General features: G+C 37.4%; 3 protein-coding genes across 3 annotated transcripts in view; all 3 read right to left on the bottom strand.

Moving 5' to 3' along the window:
* The window catches only part of kcnn1a (potassium intermediate/small conductance calcium-activated channel, subfamily N, member 1a), a 43,020-nt gene extending 38,799 nt beyond the window's left edge, over positions 1-4,221 (bottom strand). Inside the window, exon 1 of the mRNA XM_073875772.1 lies at positions 3,804-4,221. The gene's annotated coding sequence lies outside the window, so the exon portion shown is untranslated. The remainder of the gene's footprint in view (positions 1-3,803) is intronic.
* Positions 4,222-11,987: 7,766 nt separating this feature from the next.
* insl3 (insulin-like 3 (Leydig cell)) lies at positions 11,988-13,159 on the bottom strand. Its single transcript, XM_055202225.2, has 2 exons — positions 12,826-13,159; positions 11,988-12,743 (listed from the first exon to the last, which is right to left on the bottom strand). The coding sequence occupies exons 1-2, from the start codon at positions 13,010-13,012 to the stop codon at positions 12,469-12,471; spliced, it is 462 nt and encodes a 153-aa protein (XP_055058200.1). The 5' UTR covers positions 13,013-13,159; the 3' UTR covers positions 11,988-12,468.
* Positions 13,160-14,883: 1,724 nt separating this feature from the next.
* Positions 14,884-19,431, bottom strand: LOC129442269 (potassium voltage-gated channel subfamily V member 2). Its single transcript, XM_055202224.2, has 2 exons — positions 17,491-19,431; positions 14,884-16,161 (listed from the first exon to the last, which is right to left on the bottom strand). The coding sequence occupies exons 1-2, from the start codon at positions 18,934-18,936 to the stop codon at positions 15,862-15,864; spliced, it is 1,746 nt and encodes a 581-aa protein (XP_055058199.2). The 5' UTR covers positions 18,937-19,431; the 3' UTR covers positions 14,884-15,861.
* Positions 19,432-19,442: the final 11 nt, after the last annotated feature.

The raw sequence follows: 19,442 nt of genomic DNA, 5'->3' as shown, positions 1-19,442 counted from the left end.
ATTGGTCAAATATGGACTTTTATATACTTAATTACAAACAGCGTTTGGGTTTGTAAACATTTTAGAACCGTGTGTTGAAACAACACAGCATTTTTGAGTGTGTAGTTTACTCATTTGGGCTTGTAGGAAACCACCCGTATTTAATCTGGGTCTTATTAATTTTAGTGATGAGTCATGACCCTGTTAAAAACACTCTTTTTGTTCCAGAAATAGATGGTCAAACCTTGATGGTCCAAAGACAAGATTTAATGGCAATGAAAATAGAGTTGTGTGTTTTGCTAGGGATAATACAGATGTCTGCACTCTAAAAATGTCTGGGGGTTTTTTTGACCCATAATGGATAAATACTAAACACTAAAAAATAATAAAATGACCCAATGTTGGGTTGTGTTATTATGCCACCCGGTTTTTAATAACCCAGCAGTTGGGTTAAAGCCCATCATTGGGTCATTCTTAATCCAGCAGTGTGTTCTGTCCAATATTTACCGGTTATGGGTCAAAAATAACCCAGACATTTTTAGGGTGTGGCTTTACTAAAGAAAAGCATGAGTTCTCGTTAATTAAATGAGAAACTGAATGAATAAACTGAAGGCTGAACAGCTAATGATCTTATTTATTTCCTTTCAGCAACTTCTTTATGGCATGCAGGAATTTAGCACAAAAAAACCTTATACACTCATACACTCCCAAAAATGCTGGGTTGTTTTAACCCAGGATTGGGTCAAAAAGGGACAAACTCAGCCATTTGCTTTAATTAACCCATACAATTTTTATATATGACCCAACAATGGGTTAATACAACTCAACATTTTAAGTTGGGAATTATCTATCTTTTTTAAGAGTGTACCTAAACAGATTTTTTAAATACAATTTGTTGTGAGCTCCTGGCAAAATTAGGTCCTTTAACGGTTCAGATTATAAAATAATAATAGAAACAGAATCTTACATTTCTTTACAAAAAGAATAAATAATTGTAAAATGATTAAACCAGAAATGATATAGAATTTTGTCTGTTGTAATATCTTGATGGATCATGTACAATGTCCATTGCAAAGGCATTTAAAAAAACAACTTTCCAAGTTGCCATCCAATGTGTTTCATAATAGCAAGTCACAATGTGTGTGTAATGTGCAAACAACAATAGATATATGCATACATGTCAGATTTTGTATCCATTTTGTGACCCTGTCTGTGAAATCCAGGCTAAAGTCTAATGATCTACAGTAATTATGAGATTAGGAGCAAGCTTTTTTAAAATAATTGGTTTCACTTTGACCTTACTCTGTTAATATTAAAGATATCAAGGTTATATTTTCACAGAATGTTCTTTACATTAGCTGTAGGATAATGAAAAACAGCAGATCAATAAAAAAAAATATTGGGCTCAATTTTTCTCATGAACTAAAAATAAAACAGACATATACACTCACCTAAAGGATTATTAGGAACACCTGTTCAATTTCTCATTAATGCAATTATCGAATCAACCAATCACATGGCAGTTGCTTCAATGCATTTAGGGGTGTGCTCCTGTTCAAGACAATCTCCTGAACTCCAAACTGAATGTCAGAATGGGAAAGAAAGGTGATTTAAGCCATTTTGAGCGTGGCATGATTGTTGGTGCCAGACGAGCCGGTCTGAGTATTTCAAAATCTGCTCAGTTACTTATAATAATAATAATAATAATAATTTGCTACATTTATATAGCGCTTTCTGCAGCACTCAAAGCGCTTTACATATGAATGGGGGAATCCCCTCAACCACCACCAATGTGCAGCATCCACCTGGATGATGCGACGGCAGCCATATTGCGCCAGAACTCCCACCACACACCAGCTTATTTGTACACTTGTACACGCACAACCATTTCTAGGGTTTACAAAGAATGGTGTGAACAGGGAAAAACATCCAGTATATGCAGCAGTCCTGTGGGCGAAAATGCCTTGTTGATGCTAGAGGTCAGAGAAGAATGGGCCGACTGATTCAAGCTGATAGAAGAGCAACTTTGACTGAAATAACCACTTGTTACAACCGAGGTATGCAGCAAAGCATTTGTGAAGCAACAACACGCACAACCTTGAAGCGGATGGGCTACAAGAGCAGAAGAACCCACCGGGTACCCACCTCATCCCACTACAAATAGGAAAAAGAGGCTACAATTTGCACTGGAAAAATGTTCCCTGGTCTGATGAGTCTCGATTTCTGTTCAGACATTCAGAGGGTAGAGTCAGAATTTTGCTTAACCAGAATGAGAACATAGATCCATCATGCCTTGTTACCACTGTGCAGGCTGTGGTGGTGGTGTTATGGTGTGGGGGATGTTTTCTTGGCACACTTTAGGCCCCTTAGTGCCAATTGGGCATCGTTTAAATGCCATGGCCTACCTGAGCATTGTTTCTGATCATGTCCATCCCTTCATGACCACCATGTACCCATCCTCTGATGGCTACTTCCAGCAGGATAATGCACCATGTCGCATAGCTTGAATCATTTCAAATTGGTTTCTTGAACATGACAATAAGTTCCCTGTACTAAAATGGCACCTTGTTGAATCAATGCCAGGTAGAATTAAAGCACTTCTGAAGGCGAAAGGGGGTCAAACACAGTATTAGTATGTTGTTCCTAATAATCCTTTAGGTGAGTGTACGGTAAACATACAAGACATATTGAGTTGCTATTAAAAAGTCAATAAACATACAGCTGTTTAATTTTTGTATTATAGCCTATTCTTTATTTTAAATGAATAAGCTAAAACTGTATAGAAAACTGAATGGCCAGTTGCATATCTTGCCGGTAAATGCAGGTACACTCTATAGTGTATCTCCTAATTAGGCAAAGCCTGCTAATGAGAAAATGTGACCTGAATTACACACAAACATATATATCTAATGGTTTAAATGCCTCATGATGGCATGCCCAATTCTGCTTCTCATTGATTAAAATATAAATTACTTCTATGCACTGCAGAGTAATACAATCTATGGATGTAATGAAAATGATCCAACAAATCAGCACTATAACATACAAAGAAATTTTGAGGGAGAAAGACTTGAACGGAGCTGACAAGAGTCGTGATTCCCAGGAAGAATTATAAACAGTGGGCGAGGAGCAGGCTTAGTAGCTTTGAAAGTACAAGTTATACTGCATTTGTTCAAACATTGTACATACAACATATTTTTGTAAAATTATAATAATAATGATGATGATGATATGCACACAGCTGTAAAAAGCATGAAATCGGAGGATTAAATGTTTTGGTTCAAAATAGACAAGACGTGTTTATGAAACATTCAGTACTCTTTCAAGTACACAGATGACAGCCTCTGTCAGTCGTTCGCCTTTGAATTTTATTTATTTGCAGATGTATATGCTTCTATTAGTGTCATTAAATATATATATATGTAATTGTGTTTTACACTGATCAGTTTTACCTGCTATATTGGAAAATATGTCAAATAATTGTATGCACTATAAAGAAAAGAAAGAAACAAACTAAGATTTTTTTAAAAAAGTTTTTGTCTCAACATGATTATAAAACAAATATGTAGATAGTGGATGCCTAGTTTTGTGGGCGTGGGGTGGTCACGTTTTTTCTATTCCTGACAAAGGTTGTCTATATAAATGAAAGGGCAACACAACGATAGGTCAGAATAAATCATCACAAAGATTTGCTTCAAAGGCCTCGAGAAACCTTCTTTCATCACCTTTGGTTGCCATTTTAAGTCCGATATTAACGGAAGGAATCATTGGAAAACCAAACATTAAATGGTGAGCATTAAAACTTAAATGACCAGCTTACTTACCTTACACTTTACAAAGCTTCATGATGATACTTTGAACGTCACTGAAACTGAGATTTGCCAAATATAAAACAAAAACATTCCAAATAAAAATCGGACGTAATTTCCACGTTTACTTGAATTAAAATCTGTAATACACGTTGTCTCGTTATCCTGTGAGGTGTGATTCTCGATGTAGTAACGGGCATACTCTCCAGCGCGTGACCGATGGCGCGAGCACACTCTCCGTGTCTCCCCTTCACTTCATATCCAGATGCGGAATGTTCGTTCTCGAAAGGTATTTTAAAGATAAAAACATTGAAACATGTGTCCCACCCTAACTGGGTTACACGAAAACTGTAGCTATTTGAGAAAAAGCAAAAATCCATGCGAATTTGAAACCTGCACGCCGTAGTAGGCTATATTGACGGAGGGTCGTGAGGAGCTTTATATGACCTTGTGACGTGTTAAAATTGATGTGGGGATCCCTGTGCTATTTTTAGACCCTGGTTGTTGAGAGCCTAGCGGGGGTGGATGAAAAGGGTGGGGGCTTGGGGGTTCCCGTGCAAGCACCAACCGCAGCAAAATTGATCTGATAATGATGCTTATAAAGCTATTCTATTGTGCATTGAAATATCTCGTATGTTTTTACGCATGGCCGTAATATTAATGCAGACACCATTTTCCAGTGCGCCTTTTTGTTGTTGTTTCTGTCATGGTCTTTATAAATGTATGTATGTAACAGATACATTTCTACACAAATTAAGCTCCAATAACGTATTGACTAAAAGCAAATATGTAGACTAGCCCTAGGCCTATATATTAACAGAACTTAGACATTGGCATTTAACCTTGGAAAATTAAACTTGTATCATCTGCCAGATAGCATTGTTTGGAGACATGATAATATGAATGCTTATATGCTTTATACTTAACCCTCTCTTATTTTTGTAAGACATTTGTCTTGCACATTGGTGAATTGTCCAATGTGTGGTGCAGCAGTGTGTGTTTGGCAGACTCAAGGTCCCAGAAGGGAAAACGTCTTGCATTTGTTAACAACCATGCACAAGTATAACCTGGAGAATGCTCACAATGGTATGTGCCATCAGCTCAATGACATGATAAGATTTGAGAATACAAAAGGGTTGTCTTGAGAAGTCAAAACCCATTCTTCATCATATTCTAAGGCACAGTTGTTGTATTGTAAAAATGCTGAACAAGAATTGAGCAAAAATGTGCCTATTTTTTATCACAGTTCATGGAAAATGAATGCATTTCGTTTTGATATTACACTACACAATGTAATAAGGTAAACCGTCATAGCCCATACAGAGGTGCAAGGTGCAACACTGTCAAGAATAAAGCACAACTGTCTTTTCAATTATCTTTAAGAGGATTAGACCCCTTTGTGGATGAGGTTTGTCCAGGGGCCATTATTTGACATATGAGCAGCCAGACATTTTAAACAGAATTTAATGAGACTCCATTGTTTGTGTTAATCATCCTCAAAGTGACTGTATTAACAAAGAGGAGGCAAATAGTTTGAAGGAGAAACAGCAGGGAGGCGCTGGCTGATGTTATGGGGAATAAAACTGAGGGAACAAGATTGCGTCAGTTGACAGGGCTTTCAAGTTCAGTTTACTTTTGCTTGGTTCTTTAAAAAAAAACTTATGGTGAAATCATAGCCTCCTTGCATGCTAAAAACTGTACCTACAGTATATAAGTGGCTCAAATGCAAAAGCCTCTGAATGCCACCTCCATCAAAAATAAGATAATGATATTAAAGGCGGGGTGCACAGTCTCTGAAAGCCAATGTTGATATTTAAAGGAACAGTAAATTTATATCAATTAATCATAAAATGGCCCTGATATGTCACTAGACATTAAGAAATAATTTTCATTTCAAATACTTATATCACTGACAACAGTGGTCTGGCCAAGATATTGTCATTTAAAAAGTGGAGTTGCAGCCCTCAACTGAAGTTTATGTTGTCGTTTTGTGTATTGGCCACCAGTTGTGTGATTGCAGTACCAGTTTTAGCCACAAGTTTTGTGATTGCAATACCAGTTTTGGCCACAAACCTACATACTGTTCCTTTAAAATCACCTAAACAAGCACGGCCCTAACCCAATAGAATCTGGACCTTCTTTTGATAGACTCGCCCCACACATACTCAACCCAGGCAACGATGTCGGTTAGTACATAGATTTTTATAATAAAGGCTTTATTATGAATATATATGGGTTAGTAGACATGCCCCTTACTGCTGATTGGCTACAAGTGTGTTTTGGTACTCGGCCCGACTCCCTTTTTTAAAGTGGTTTTCACAAATCATGCACCCTGCCTTTAATCGAATGTTCTCGGCACGTATTATATGTTCATCAAATACTTTCGCTTCAAATCCACTTAATCCCGGCCTCAGGCCATTTAGAAATAGCTACCGCTTTGTTGACAGTATTTGTTAAGAGTCTGATAAAAAAATTATCATTTTAAAGAAAACATGTCAGACACACTTAGAGGGTTTTGCATCTGAGCTTTTCATACAGTATGCATTTTTGTAATAAGTATTATAGAGTTAAAATGTTTAACTTTAAATAATCTTATTATGAAAATTGCTTGTTTGGTGGTGCATCGCTGTTCACCGTTTGCTGAAGTGTCTGTTGCTAATTTTCTTAGCTGTGAGTTCTATCAAGAAAGATGTTGTCCTTGTCCAATAGAAGAAGACTGTGTTTGTCAGTCATATGTTTTGGTATCTAGACTGTGGTCTGGTTGAGGGGCGGTTTTGGGGTAGAGGGCCTAGAAGAGTCATGGTTCGCTACTGATATTACTCATTTATTTGGTCACATCTTACCTCACCTTGGGGACCAAGTTAGCAAGGACTGAAAATAAAATCTTGTGTTAATTTATACCCTTATTCCTCCTCACATAAAGCCTAAGTCTCCTCTTATATTGTCATGTGTGGAGTGAATTCTGCTTTTATACAGATTATGTGAATGTACTCTCCGGGAGTTTATGATGTCCTAATTAAGCCATGACTTTTACAGCATACCTGAAGGAGAACAAGGGAATTAACTCTAAAGTCACATTACTGCAAGAAATGCATTAAAGAACAGATCTGATGGGCCATATCTGCAGAAATGTATTGTGTCTTTCCCTTTTACTGTTGGCAGATGTCTTGTATCATGCTGTTTTAAATGTGCCTACATTTACCAGGAGACAGGAATATGTCATTATAATATGAACATGTGCTTATATGCTCTCTAAGGTTAAGTTTTTCATATATTACCATGGGTGCAGCAGGCGCAATGATATTACACAGTGCCTGAAAATAGTCCCTATCTGTTGAAAGTTACCACGTGGACTATTTTCAGGCGCTGCGTAATATCTTTGCGCCTGCTGCAGCCATGTTACGGCAGCAAAGTCCCTGATTATTACGCCAGAATCAGAGTAAAGTTTCTAGCCATATCTGCCTAGAAAAATTGCAGCTTTTAATTTTTCGTCTGTCTTAGTACAAGATGTAACTACAGAAGAGTCTGTAGGAACGATATTTTTAAAAAAGGAAAATATCGAAACTTGTTGGTTATTTTTTAGCGCAATGCTAATGGTCTAATCAGATTCAATGGATTATGCTAAGCTATGCTAAAAGTGGTACCTCCAGACCCAGAGATCGGATGAATGGATTCTAAAATGCTAACAATCAATTATTTACCTTTAGGGGAGCTGGAAAATAAGAATATTTTCAAAAAAAGTGGAGTGTCCCTTTAAGCAAAAAATTTCTTATTTTTGATATTTTGGTCACAGAGGTATCTTACTGTTGGCAGTTGTCCTGTTTAAGTTTGATTGCATTTTATAATACAAAGTAGATTTTGGACATCTATGTTTGTATGTGACCTTTGACAGCATGAGAATTTTGTAGCAATTGTGTCAAAATTATAGTTTTTCAATACAAAAAATCATTAGGATATTAAGTAAAAATCCTGTTCCATGAAGATATTTTGGGCATTTCCTACTGAAATACATTAACAATGTATTTATTATTACTAATATGTATTGATAAGGACTTTATTTGAACAACTTCAAAAGCAATTTTCTCAATATTTCGATTTTTTTTTGTACCCTCGGATTTCAGATTTTGTGGGATTTTCAGGTTTTGTGGTCCAGGGTCACATGTGATATCTATGTACTTTTCTCTTTTCAACTCATAATGATTAAAGTTTGTTATTTATTAAAACAACACCATATAGCTGAATTTTTTTTATAACATAACATTTGTAGCAGAATGAGAATGAGAATAGCAATATTTATAGAATATATAGCACCATACTGCAGTCTTACTACACTATTCACGCAAGACAGCATCCAATTAATATTAATGGATTTTGTTCTCTAGATTGCTAAAGGGGCCACGTGTGTTGATCAAGTCTCAGCGGTGAAGCAGAGCCTATTAAGAGATCTCCTGCGAGGACATCCCTCACAGTGTGTGCACTATATAATTGCAAGTAGTGATTGTTAGAATAGTGATCCAGTTCTTTGTTGAATTTACTCACATGCACTAACTGCATTGGCAGATTATTCACTCAAAATCTGATCTGTGTTCAGCACAGCTGACCTATCCAGCTTGTTCGCTGAGCGTCTGCTTCTATGGCACTTGCGGGAGCTGAGATTGTAAATGGAAAGCGTGTGTAACAGGGATCTCTAGTTTAACACGGTCACTTAGTCATCGAGCGTTGCAGGGGCCCGTAATGGCGTTGCAGCTCAGCACCACTGCAGTACACCTCCACTGCAGCCTTAATTATCCATAGCAGCTGTAGTGAGAACAACCCACTCACTCACAGGGGAAGTGCAGGGGTAGGAAAGCAGAAAAGAAGAAGAGTGTGAAGTGGGAGTGAGTGAAGTCTGTTTGCACTGCTGAGAGGAGGCAAAACTGGAAAAACAGAGACTGGATTGATTGTCTTCTCCTTTTGATGGAATTATGTGGTGACAAAAAGGTTCAGCGATGTATATGCAATGTAAAGTTTAGTGGTATTCATTAGAAGTAATAAAGTAAAATAAGTTTAATTGCTAAGAGTAATGTGTAGCAGTTTGCCATTGTAATGAGAGGCTTTATAGCTACAGTATATGGAGTGAAATGTGGAAATGAATGTACGGGCCACAGGTGCAAGGGCAAAACAATTCTGGTATTGTCAGTGTAAGGGTCCTTGAGCTAAATACAGTCAGATCAAAATTCCTAGCTATGCTTCTGTTGCAGACAACACGTTTAGAAAATTGGGTAGAGGATGATAAAAGAAAAATCGACAGCATTGGTCATCGCTGGTTATATTAAGTTTCCTCCCCTTTACACATTACTTTTGTGCATCCACATCATGTTACAGATCCCTCACTTGCACATCATTTGTTATAATTCCAGTACTTTCATTTCTCCTGGACTGTTGAATAAGTGACAGTAATAGACAAAGGCCCAGAGGAGGAAGATGAAGACATGCTATCACAAGCAGCTGTGACACAGCAGCTGGTCTGACAGTGTGGATGTGGCCTGAATGCACATTTACTTTAAGGTGCCTGTAGAAGGTCACAGTGTGTGTGTGTGTGTGTGTGTGTGTGTGTGTGTGTGTGTGTGTGTGTGTGTGTGTGTGTGTGTGTGTGTGTGTGTGTGTGTGTGTGTGTGGGTTGGTCTATGTGGTTTACGAGGACATGAATAGTGTATAATGACATGTTTATTATGCTAAACGTGGTTTACGGGGACACAGAGAGTATAGAGTCTATATTGGGCAAGCACATGCATAATGGGAACTTAAAGGTGCAAGGTGCAGTGTGTAATATTTAGAAGGATCTCTTGACAGAAATGCAAAATACAAAACTATATGTTCAGGGGAGTACAAAGACCTTTTTTTAATGAACCGTTATGTGTTTATTACCTTAAAATTAGATGTTTTTATCTACATACACCGAGGGTCCCCTTACGTGGAAGTCGCCATTTTGTGCCGCCATGTTTCTACAGAAGCCCTTAATGGACAAACGTTTTTTATTAAGTTGTCTCCGACAATGACATGTTTTTGCGGTGGCGGCTGTAGCTTCTCTATGCGTTTCAAAAGCAAGGGGTGATCAGTGGACTGAGCCGTTGGTTGCAATTCGCAACCTCACCACTAGATGCCGCTAAAATTTACACACTGCACCTTTAATATACCAAAAAAGATAGTAAACATAATATCTCCTCCTGCATTGCTGCAATCTAAAAATAAGGATGCTAAATAGCACTAAAAGTGGTTCACTGGCTAGCACCTATAGACGGTTTCATCGGACGCACGTGATACACGTCTGGATCTGCAGGTCCAATCAGCGATCAGAGGGGGGTGGCTAAGAACGAGGACGTTGAGGTCGTGTGCCAGACTGAGTTACATACGTCACGACCAAACGTTAGTGATTGGTTATGACAGATTCAGAGTGACTCTAGGCAGATCCAATAGTTTTAAATTTCCACAGAGGACCCTCCTTAACGGAAGTAACGGTTTGCAATGGAGCGTGGCCAGACTCTATGTACAAATGAAATGAATGTACGAGAGTCTGGTTGGACCAGGCTAATGATTACAAGCCGTGTGAACCACATTTAGTGCTATTTAGCAGTATTTGTTTTTAGAGTGTGATCCTCACAAGGATATGGTTTAATATACTCAAATATACTCATAGGGGTGGTTTGCTTAAGCCAGGACTAGGCTCTAGTTTAATTGGGAAATATAACTATTTATAACAAACATACCTTACTAAAATCATTACATGTCTGAATTTTGTGGCAAAACAAAGGGCACTGATGTATTTTAAGATATGTGTGCACGTTGTTTTCAGTTTGGACAGCTCTTACATTTATTTTAGTCTAGGACTAGTCTAATCCCTGTCTGGGAAACCACCGCATAAAGATTATTTTAAAATGCAGAAAAGATTTCTGTGAGGATTAGGTTTATAGGGGTATTGTTTGCAGATAAATGCCATTAGTTTAGTATGAATACATGCTGAACAGAGGTGTATACTACTTAAGTATTTTTCCTTTCTACATAAAAGTAAATTTTCATGTATTTGTATTTTATCAGTGTTTTTCTTTGGAAAACATACATTCCAAAGCATATTATCATAATTTTGACTCTACTACATTTCATAATTTCATGTTTTTGGTTTATATTTAATATTTAAGTACATTAAACATCTAAAAATTTTTAATTTTACTTAAGTAAAATGTACTTATAAAAGTACATACTTTTTACTCAAGAAAGTAAAAGTACACAATTTTTATGTAATTAGGTATTTAATCAATTTTAATATGCAATATAAAAGGAATGCACAGTATGATTCTATGCTTTAGAATGTAGTGGACATTTTTTAGTAAAGTAATTTTTTTCCCAAGACAAACACTAATAAAGCACAGATGCTTGGAAAAAGTAACTAAAATATTCAAGTAGTATACACCTCTGATGTGAGTAGTATACACTCTTGTGCTCCTGAATTGCTCAGTATCAGAGCATTGCATTAGCAGTGTAAAAGGTCATGGGTTCGAACTCAGGAAACACACATACTGATAATAGAATGTAAGCCCTTGTAATGCACTGGAAGTCACTTTGTCTGCCAACTGCAAAAATGTAAATTTCATTACAAAGTCCCCATCATGATAGAAAAACGAATGTGCATATTTGGCTGTACGTCTAAAAGCTACTTTTTAGAAAAACAACACTAAAATACTGTAGTGATTTTCATTATTTAAAATATTTATCAGACAAATTTTGTGTTGCTTTAGATTTAGTGATATCAACAGTTTTGTTTATATATCAGCACAGAAAAAGGTACAAAAGTTTTCACTGGGGTGGTACCTTTTCAAAAAGTACACTTTTGTACATACTTGTACCTTAAGGGTACATACCTGTACCAAAATGGTACGTAGTAGGACCCTTTTTTTTTGTACTGTCCCAGTGACAACTTCTGTACCCTTTTCTGAGAGTTTGGTTAGGATAGGGTTGTTGCTATTGTCTCTCTTTATAACATTTTTTTATATAGAAAGAAACTCAAAGTACATGTACTGTAAGTTCTTATTGCATTTTAATGTTTTTTTTTCTTTGATTTTTCTAATATCTGGGATTACTGACATCTAGTTGTTTCATTGCTAATGGTGCACCCTCTAGTGGTGTATTTCAGCATACTTTGACCAAATAAACACAGGCATATAATTTTTGGGCACAAAAGTTTAATTGTATTTCAAAAACATCAAATCAGCTCTACATTTTTTCGAAGGCAGCATCTCTGTAGATTAATATTTAATAAATCTTACACTATTTTATTTTCAATTCTCACAGTACTTACTTAGTTCGTATGTGCTAAAGTCATTGCCAACTAAAATCTTCTAAGATTATAAAGTAAAAATTTTTGACTCTTTAGAATTATTGCACGAAGGCCCCTTTCAGTTTTACCTGTTAAGTCTATAAATGCAAAAAAATATATCTGATAATATATTTATAAACTTCAGCATGACAGTACTTTATATCAAAAGCGTAATGCTCTGTCAAACCACACTCCTTTCATTCATCATTCATCTCATATTTGTGCTTAGATAGAATTTTTAATGATCTATAATTTAATGTACCACATTCACAGAAATCCTTTGGTGCTGAGGATATCCCTCTACATTTGTCCTAAGAATAAACTGCGCACCTAGCAGTATTGAATCAGTTCACTCATAGTGCATCCCGAAGTACAGCAGACGCCCGCTGGCCCAACATCACGCCGGGTTCTGTAGGACATGCTGAGATCCTGCGCAGCGGTTGAGTGTACCAGAACTTCTGCTTGTGGGCTCATGTGCTGCTGGGGGGCTGGATGATCTGTCACGCTTTCAGGGGATTCAGACTCTTTCCACTGCTCCTCTTGACTGGTTTGGGCCCATTTCTGGTTTGCCAGGAGATCTCTGTTGAGCCAGTTTTGAAGCCTTCCTGAAAAATTACAGAGATGTAATACACAGAATATAAAGAAACCATACAAAATCTATTTAATGTTTGAAGCAAGCAAACCTACTATGGGGCTTTGTGTAAAGAGGTCCAAAATCAGGCGCGTCCCGTTTAAGTCGAGAGCTTCCACACGATGTGACCACCATCCGAATAAACTCGCGACCACAGAGCTTCACCCGAACATCTTGACTTTCAATCTTGGAACTTTCAAGAAGAATTAAAAAGGCTAAAGATGCAAACCACTTACAATTCATGCTGTTTCTTGGAATGGTGAAACTTGTTTGTTGGTATAAACAATATTCACGTGTGTTCAAGTACTACAGGCTACCTGCTAGGAGAAATTTGGCGGGTTTTATACTCCCATCAAAGAATGTTAACTTGGCTTTTGGCATGCATGGTTTCAGAAGAATCCATTTGGCCCTGAATGAAGAAAATCATGTCCTGATCTTTGAGACATTCAAGGCTGAAACTTTTTAGATAAAATAAAAATTAAAGCAGTTATGATATGATATATTGCCTAGGAGTCAAGGAGAATTGTGATAGAGGGTCAGGCTTTTCGTAGTTTGTGATTAACCCATTGTGGACATTTTTTGATCACTTTTCATATTTCTATTTTATTTTAGAATAAGTATGTGCACTTATTTGGCTAAATAACAACTTTTGATTTATTTATTTAACTATTTTTTTATATAAGCCAGCAGATCTTAATTATACTGTCATAAAAAGGTACAATAACTGTCATTGGGGGAGAATTTGTGTACCTAACGGATATTACCACCCTAAAATGTGCATATTGGCAACTCAGAGAAAAATATTGGTACTTATCCATCCGTACCTAAATTGTACATATAAAGACTTTTTAAAGGGTAACGTCCCAGTAACAGCTTTTGTGCTTTTCTTTCTGAGTGTTGAGTGGTTTTCATGTTTTTCATCCCTATTTGTAACTATTGAAATAACAATTGAAAACAGAAATCTTCTTTGATACCATAAATAAGCACATTAGTTCTTTGTGTGTTATTTGAGCTAACCAAATGATCCCATAATTGACCGTTATGCAGTAATTCCCATCTGTCAGCTACAGAGACCGAAATGTATCGAACAACAAAGGCTATTTACACGCAACTGGCTCTTGTCTTTACATTTACTTAATTGATGCTGAACATTTCACTCAAAACACCGGCATTACAGGTCCGCTTGATCATTAAATATTAGACATGAAGTCTAATCACTTGACTTCTCGCCAACGAGCTGACTTGAGTGCACAGTGCTTGAAGTGTTCAGTGAGGAGATAAAAATTATCATGATCATGAGATTCTTTAAAAGCAAAGCATTTAGGAAAGGGCTAAATATAAAAATGGTTACAGCTCTCGTTTACATGTGGTGTCATAGGCTCTTTATTCATGTTTATATATTTCATTATATGGAGGATTATATAACAGGTGTCCAGAGTCTTCTTTTGTGCAAATTTACGGTAGGGGTTAGAGTAGAGTAATAGTGTTGACAGCACACTGTTAAAGGTGCAGTGTGTAAATTTTAGCGGTATCTAGTGGTGAGGTTGTGAATTGCAAACAACGGCTCTTGCTTTTGAAACATATAGAGAAGCTACGGTAGCCGCCATTGGACAAACATATCATCGTTGGAGACAACTTAGTAAAAAGGTTTGTCTGTTAAGGGCTTCTGTAGAAAAATGGCCGCACAAAATGGCGGCTTCCATGTAAGGGGACCCTCTGTGTATGTAGATAAAACCTCTCATTCTAAGGCAATAAACACATAACGGTTCATTATGAAAGGTCTTTAAACACCTCTGATAATTTAGTTTTGTATATTATTTTGCATTTCTGTCAAGAGAAATTACACACTGCACCTTTAAAAATGGTCAAAATAGCCCTGCTGTCATTGAGGGATACCCTTTTAAAAGGTCCTATATGTTCCATAAGGTACAGATATGTATCTCTGAGGTATTGAAATAAACTCTTTATGTGCAAAGCTGTACTTTTTCAAAGGGTACAGCCCCATTGACAGCCGGGGTATATATAATGACCATTCTTTTTTCTGACAGTGTAAAAAAAATGACATTATACACAGAGAAACACACACATTCATGATTTTCAGCAAGACACCTTTTACAGAAAATATTATATTGTTAAAGCCTGTAACATCTTGTGATCAATGACAATGCGTATCACATTTTTAATAAATAAAAAAACATTTGAAAAAGGCAGAAAAAATGACTTTGGACCCTAACTGTACCTGCAATTATGTAATCGCCCATGTAGTGACATACAGCATATAAAGTTCTCTCCCTATGATTAAAAAAAAATCGCTTTGATATCTATCTTTTATTAGTTTTTCCACTGTATGGAGGTTGCAGAAATATGCTGTTACGTAATACAGAATAAATGGAATCAACTAACAATATTTCACACAAGTAGAATAGAATGGATTAGAGTTTTCCCGTAGTAATGCAATATATAATACATTATTGGAAGGATATATAATTTAACTTTAAAGAGTGACAGACAAGAGACAGAGTCTTGCTTAACACAGAAACATTGTTTAGAAATCACAATAAAGAACATCAGATCTTGTATTATCTTTATACAGCTTAAAAAATTGTCTTTAAAATTTAAGTCAATAAAGTAAAAGTAATAAAGTGCCATTATATCCAGAATAGAACCTATGTGATAGATACACTCATATACACCAAAGGTGTCTGAAGGCCACATAAGTCCCACTTTATCCTCAGAATCTGTTTTGCGTCAATGAAGAGCTGTAGAGTACTGTACAGTGTGTTAGGCGAGGCCAATAGTGAATCACACTCTTTGTAACACTACTGGGTGTTATAGTAAAAGAATGGCAGTCTAATGACACGTTTTCAAATCCATTCACTAATCTATTTCCAACAATGCTTTTTATAACCAGCAAGGTGGTTTGCTAAAGATCTTTTAGAACATGTAATTTGTTAGCCATCTTAAAGTTAATCACTTAACTTCCTTTAACCTGGCGTTCCCCCATCCCTTAAATCCCTATTTAATTCAAGGCAGGCAGGGAGCCTGAGCTTTCCGTTCAAGGGCAGAGAAGGCAGTCTGGATAACAAGGACATTTAATGTTGACACTGGTTGATCTGATGTCGATTGTCCTCATCAGAATCCTCTCCGGCAGGCTCAAAGCAGCTTTTGCATTTCCTCTGCAATCTCTTCTTGAGGTTCAAGCCATGTTGCACTTTAGTGTTGGTGCATTCCTGGGCCTTTAGCTTGGCATAATAGTCAGAGAATTTATTGAAGAGAATGGAGATTGGCATTCCATTTAGTATTATGCCAAAAGATATGCAGCCAAAAGCCACAACTCGACCAGAGTAGGAGATGGGTACCACATCCCCATAGCCCACGGTGGAAATGCTCACCTGTAACAGTGGTAAAAGATTTCATTAAAACTATGTCTATTTTCACACTACTATTAGGGGTCGCTGTGAATTAAAAACAATATAGAAAGAACCAAAAATAAAAGAGTTATGTTTCCACATTAGTTTCAGCTCGTTGATTTAAGTCAAAATGTTGCTCAATAAGCCTGCAGGAAGTTCAAAACTAATCTAACTTTTCCAATCAGCATGGATGCCTCCAATTGAGCTACATTGCTAGGCATTACATAAGATTAAACACAGCTGCCAGAGGATAAAGTTTAACACCCAAAAAAGGAAAGGACAGACAAAAAACAGCCAAAGTAAGCGACAAATAACAAGCCCACTAAAGTTGTGCACTAAGAATAATAATTTAAAAAGTCCACAAAAAAGAAGTCAAAATCTCAAAATGCCTAAGCATTAAGTTGATGCTGAAACATATCTCTTTTTAATTTTCAACTATATGGATTATCCTGTAATTCTGCTCATTGCTGTTAAAAGGACAATCCACTTTTTAAAAATATATATATATACTCATTTTCCAGCTCCCCTAGAGTTAAACAATTGATTTTTACCATTTTGGAATCCATTCAGCTGATCTCCGGGTCTGGCGCTAGAACTTTTAGCATAGCTTAGCACAATCCATTAAATCTGATTAGACCATTAGCATCGCGCCTAAAAATAACCAAAGAGTTTCAATATTTTTCCTATTTAAAACTTGACTCTTTTGTAGTTACATTGTGTACTAAGTCCGACAGAAAATTAAAAGTTGCTATTTTCTAGTCAGATATGTCTAGTAAATATACTATCATTCTGGCGTAATAATCAAAGTCTCCTGATGTAACATGGCTGCAGCAGGCGTAGTGATATTACGCACTGCCCGAAAATAGTCCTGCCATTGAAAGTAACCAAGGGGACTATTTTCTGGCAGTGCGTAATATCATTGCACCTCCTGCAGCCATGCCATGGCAGCAAAGTCACCGATCACTACCCCAGTCTGAGAGCACATCTCCTAGACACATCTCACCAGAAAATTGCAACCCCCAATTCTCCGTCTGTCCCAGCACACGATGCAACCACAAAAGAGCCAAGCTAAATAGGAAAAATATCGAAACTCCTTGGCCACCCCTGAGCGCGATGCCAACGGTCCAACCAGATTCAATAGATTGCGCCAAGCCACGCCAAAAGTGGTACCGTCAGACACGGAGATCGGCTGAATGGATTCCAAAAGGTAAGAATCAAATGTTTAACTCTAGGGGAGCTGGAAAATTAGCATATTTTCAAAAAAAGTGGAATGTCCCTTTAATGTGTCCAGTCAAATTTAGGTTTACTTACCGCTGCCCACCACCAAGCATCTGGTATGCTGCTGAAAGGGGTTCCCGCAACATCCTGCTCAACTGAATGCATCAGGGCAGAGAAGGTGAAGATGCCCATGATAATGAACAGAAACAGGCAGCAGACCTGTTCGAAGCACTGTCGGAGAGTAAATCCGAACGCCCGCATACCTGTCGAATGCCTTGCAAGTTTCAGAATGCGAAAGATTCGCATGAGTTTGACCACTTTTAGCACTTTGCTAACTTTACTAACTCTCGCCATTGTCTTTAAGTCATCTTGGACGCTGACATCTTCCTGATCAGCAAAAGTCTCAAATATCAGCTGAATAAAGTAAGGCATGACAGCCACTAAGTCTACAAAATTAAGTGCACTTCTCAGGAAATGCTTGACATTACAAGTTGTCAACAGGCGGAGGAAATACTCAAAGGTAAAAAAGAGTATTGAGGTGATCTCAACACACTCCATATAGGTTCTTCCATAGATCTTATAATCTTTCAATTCACTCACGGTATTTAGAGTCATCGCTACAATGGAGATGAGGACGAAGAGGCTGGAGAACACAGCAAATGCTTTGGCAGCCATCGAGGAGTACGGATTCTCCATCAGGTCCCATAATGACTTACGAATGCCACCCAAAAACATTGTCTTGAAACCTTCCTCACTGTGCAGAGGTTCAATTTCAGCCATGAGCTCCCTGTTCACTTTTAGCTGGTCTTTAATCTCATCTACTTTCTCCTCATAGAGAATGCGGCAGCAGCGAGGGGTGTCCCTCAAGTGTAGGCCCCAGAACTCCATCTCCTCCTCAAAATTAATGGGACACAGACTCTCCATTACCCACAATACATTGCTACGATAGAAGTGGAAGATGTAATGGAAGAAAGTAGGATCTCGGTCAAAAAAGAACTCATTAGTGATAACACAGTAGTCGTCGCAGAGCTTTAGCCGGCTGAAGGGATCTTTGCATAGGGCTAGGGTGCCTATTCTGGTTCTGGGGTATTTGATAGCCAGGTGCTTGGGAATAGTGAACAGTTTGCCTCCTACATTAACATTGATCACAGTTGAATGCCGGTGTGGGCATTTTGTTGCTTCTTTTTCATTGCTTTTCTTCTTGTTTTGGTCCTTTTTGTTCTGTGTTTGAGGTGATGGAGTATCGAGGTCGTCCATCGACGTCCAAGGTTTCACAGTGCAGTCCTGTGAAAAAGGAAAGGCACTCTCTTCCTCTTCTATGCCCTGTGACAAGCTGGAATTAAGTTTGACACTTGCAAAAAGACTTGATCGCCTCTTTCTCAGTTTTTTGAGATGTCGCATTGGTTGATCCATCATTACAGTAGCTTTAAAAAGAAAACGTTTGCAAAAGAAGTAGAAAACAGGACCTCCAAGATTTGCTCTGCAGAAAAAGTACAAAAAAACGGCAGATTCTACATTCCAAGTGTAAACATCCGACATCCAGCTTCAAGGAAATTTTAAGACTGGCCAAGAAAACATCATTTACAGCTTGTAGCTTTTTAGAGTTTGCAATATAGCTAAAATGACTGAAAGATAAAGCAACTGTATTTGTTTCGGCTGAACGGAAGATCAGAAGCTGAGGATTTTGCCCCACCTCACTGATGCCGTAATCCCATTGCTGTTTTTCTGTCCCGGGAGAGTTAAAAATACAGTCATGAGGATTAGTGTTGTGATTTAAGGATTGAGCCCTAAGAGGAGGAATGACAGAGGATAAACAGCATTTGCAGGGAAACTATGTGGTTATTAAATAACCACTGCTTAATGTATGTTGCTTATAATAAACATATGAATCCAATCTTGTGTTTACTCTGAACAATTTAAAAAGTCCCATTAATAAATTCACTAATCCTAATCCCATAATTTCTTTATAGTCTACTGTTCGTCTTCCTTCCCCTTACTTTAACATCATCTCTAATGAATATTATACATGACCATGCAAATAATTC

This window comes from Misgurnus anguillicaudatus, chromosome 2 (assembly GCF_027580225.2).
Source record: "Misgurnus anguillicaudatus chromosome 2, ASM2758022v2, whole genome shotgun sequence".
NCBI lineage: Eukaryota > Metazoa > Chordata > Actinopteri > Cypriniformes > Cobitidae > Misgurnus > Misgurnus anguillicaudatus.
The sequence above is the reverse complement of the archived record's forward strand: the minus strand, read 5'-3'. Positions and strand labels throughout refer to the sequence as shown.

Coding starts and splice junctions, on each gene's coding strand:
- insl3 (XM_055202225.2), bottom strand. CDS start 13,012: ATGAATTGTAAGTGGTTTGCATCTTTAGCCTTTTTAATTCTTCTTGAA. Junction 12,744..12,825: donor TCTTTACACAAAGCCCCATA/GTAGGTTTGCTT, acceptor GTAATTTTTCAG/GAAGGCTTCAAAACTGGCTC.
- LOC129442269 (XM_055202224.2), bottom strand. CDS start 18,936: ATGTCGGATGTTTACACTTGGAATGTAGAATCTGCCGTTTTTTTGTAC. Junction 16,162..17,490: donor ATGCTTGGTGGTGGGCAGCG/GTAAGTAAACCT, acceptor CCACTGTTACAG/GTGAGCATTTCCACCGTGGG.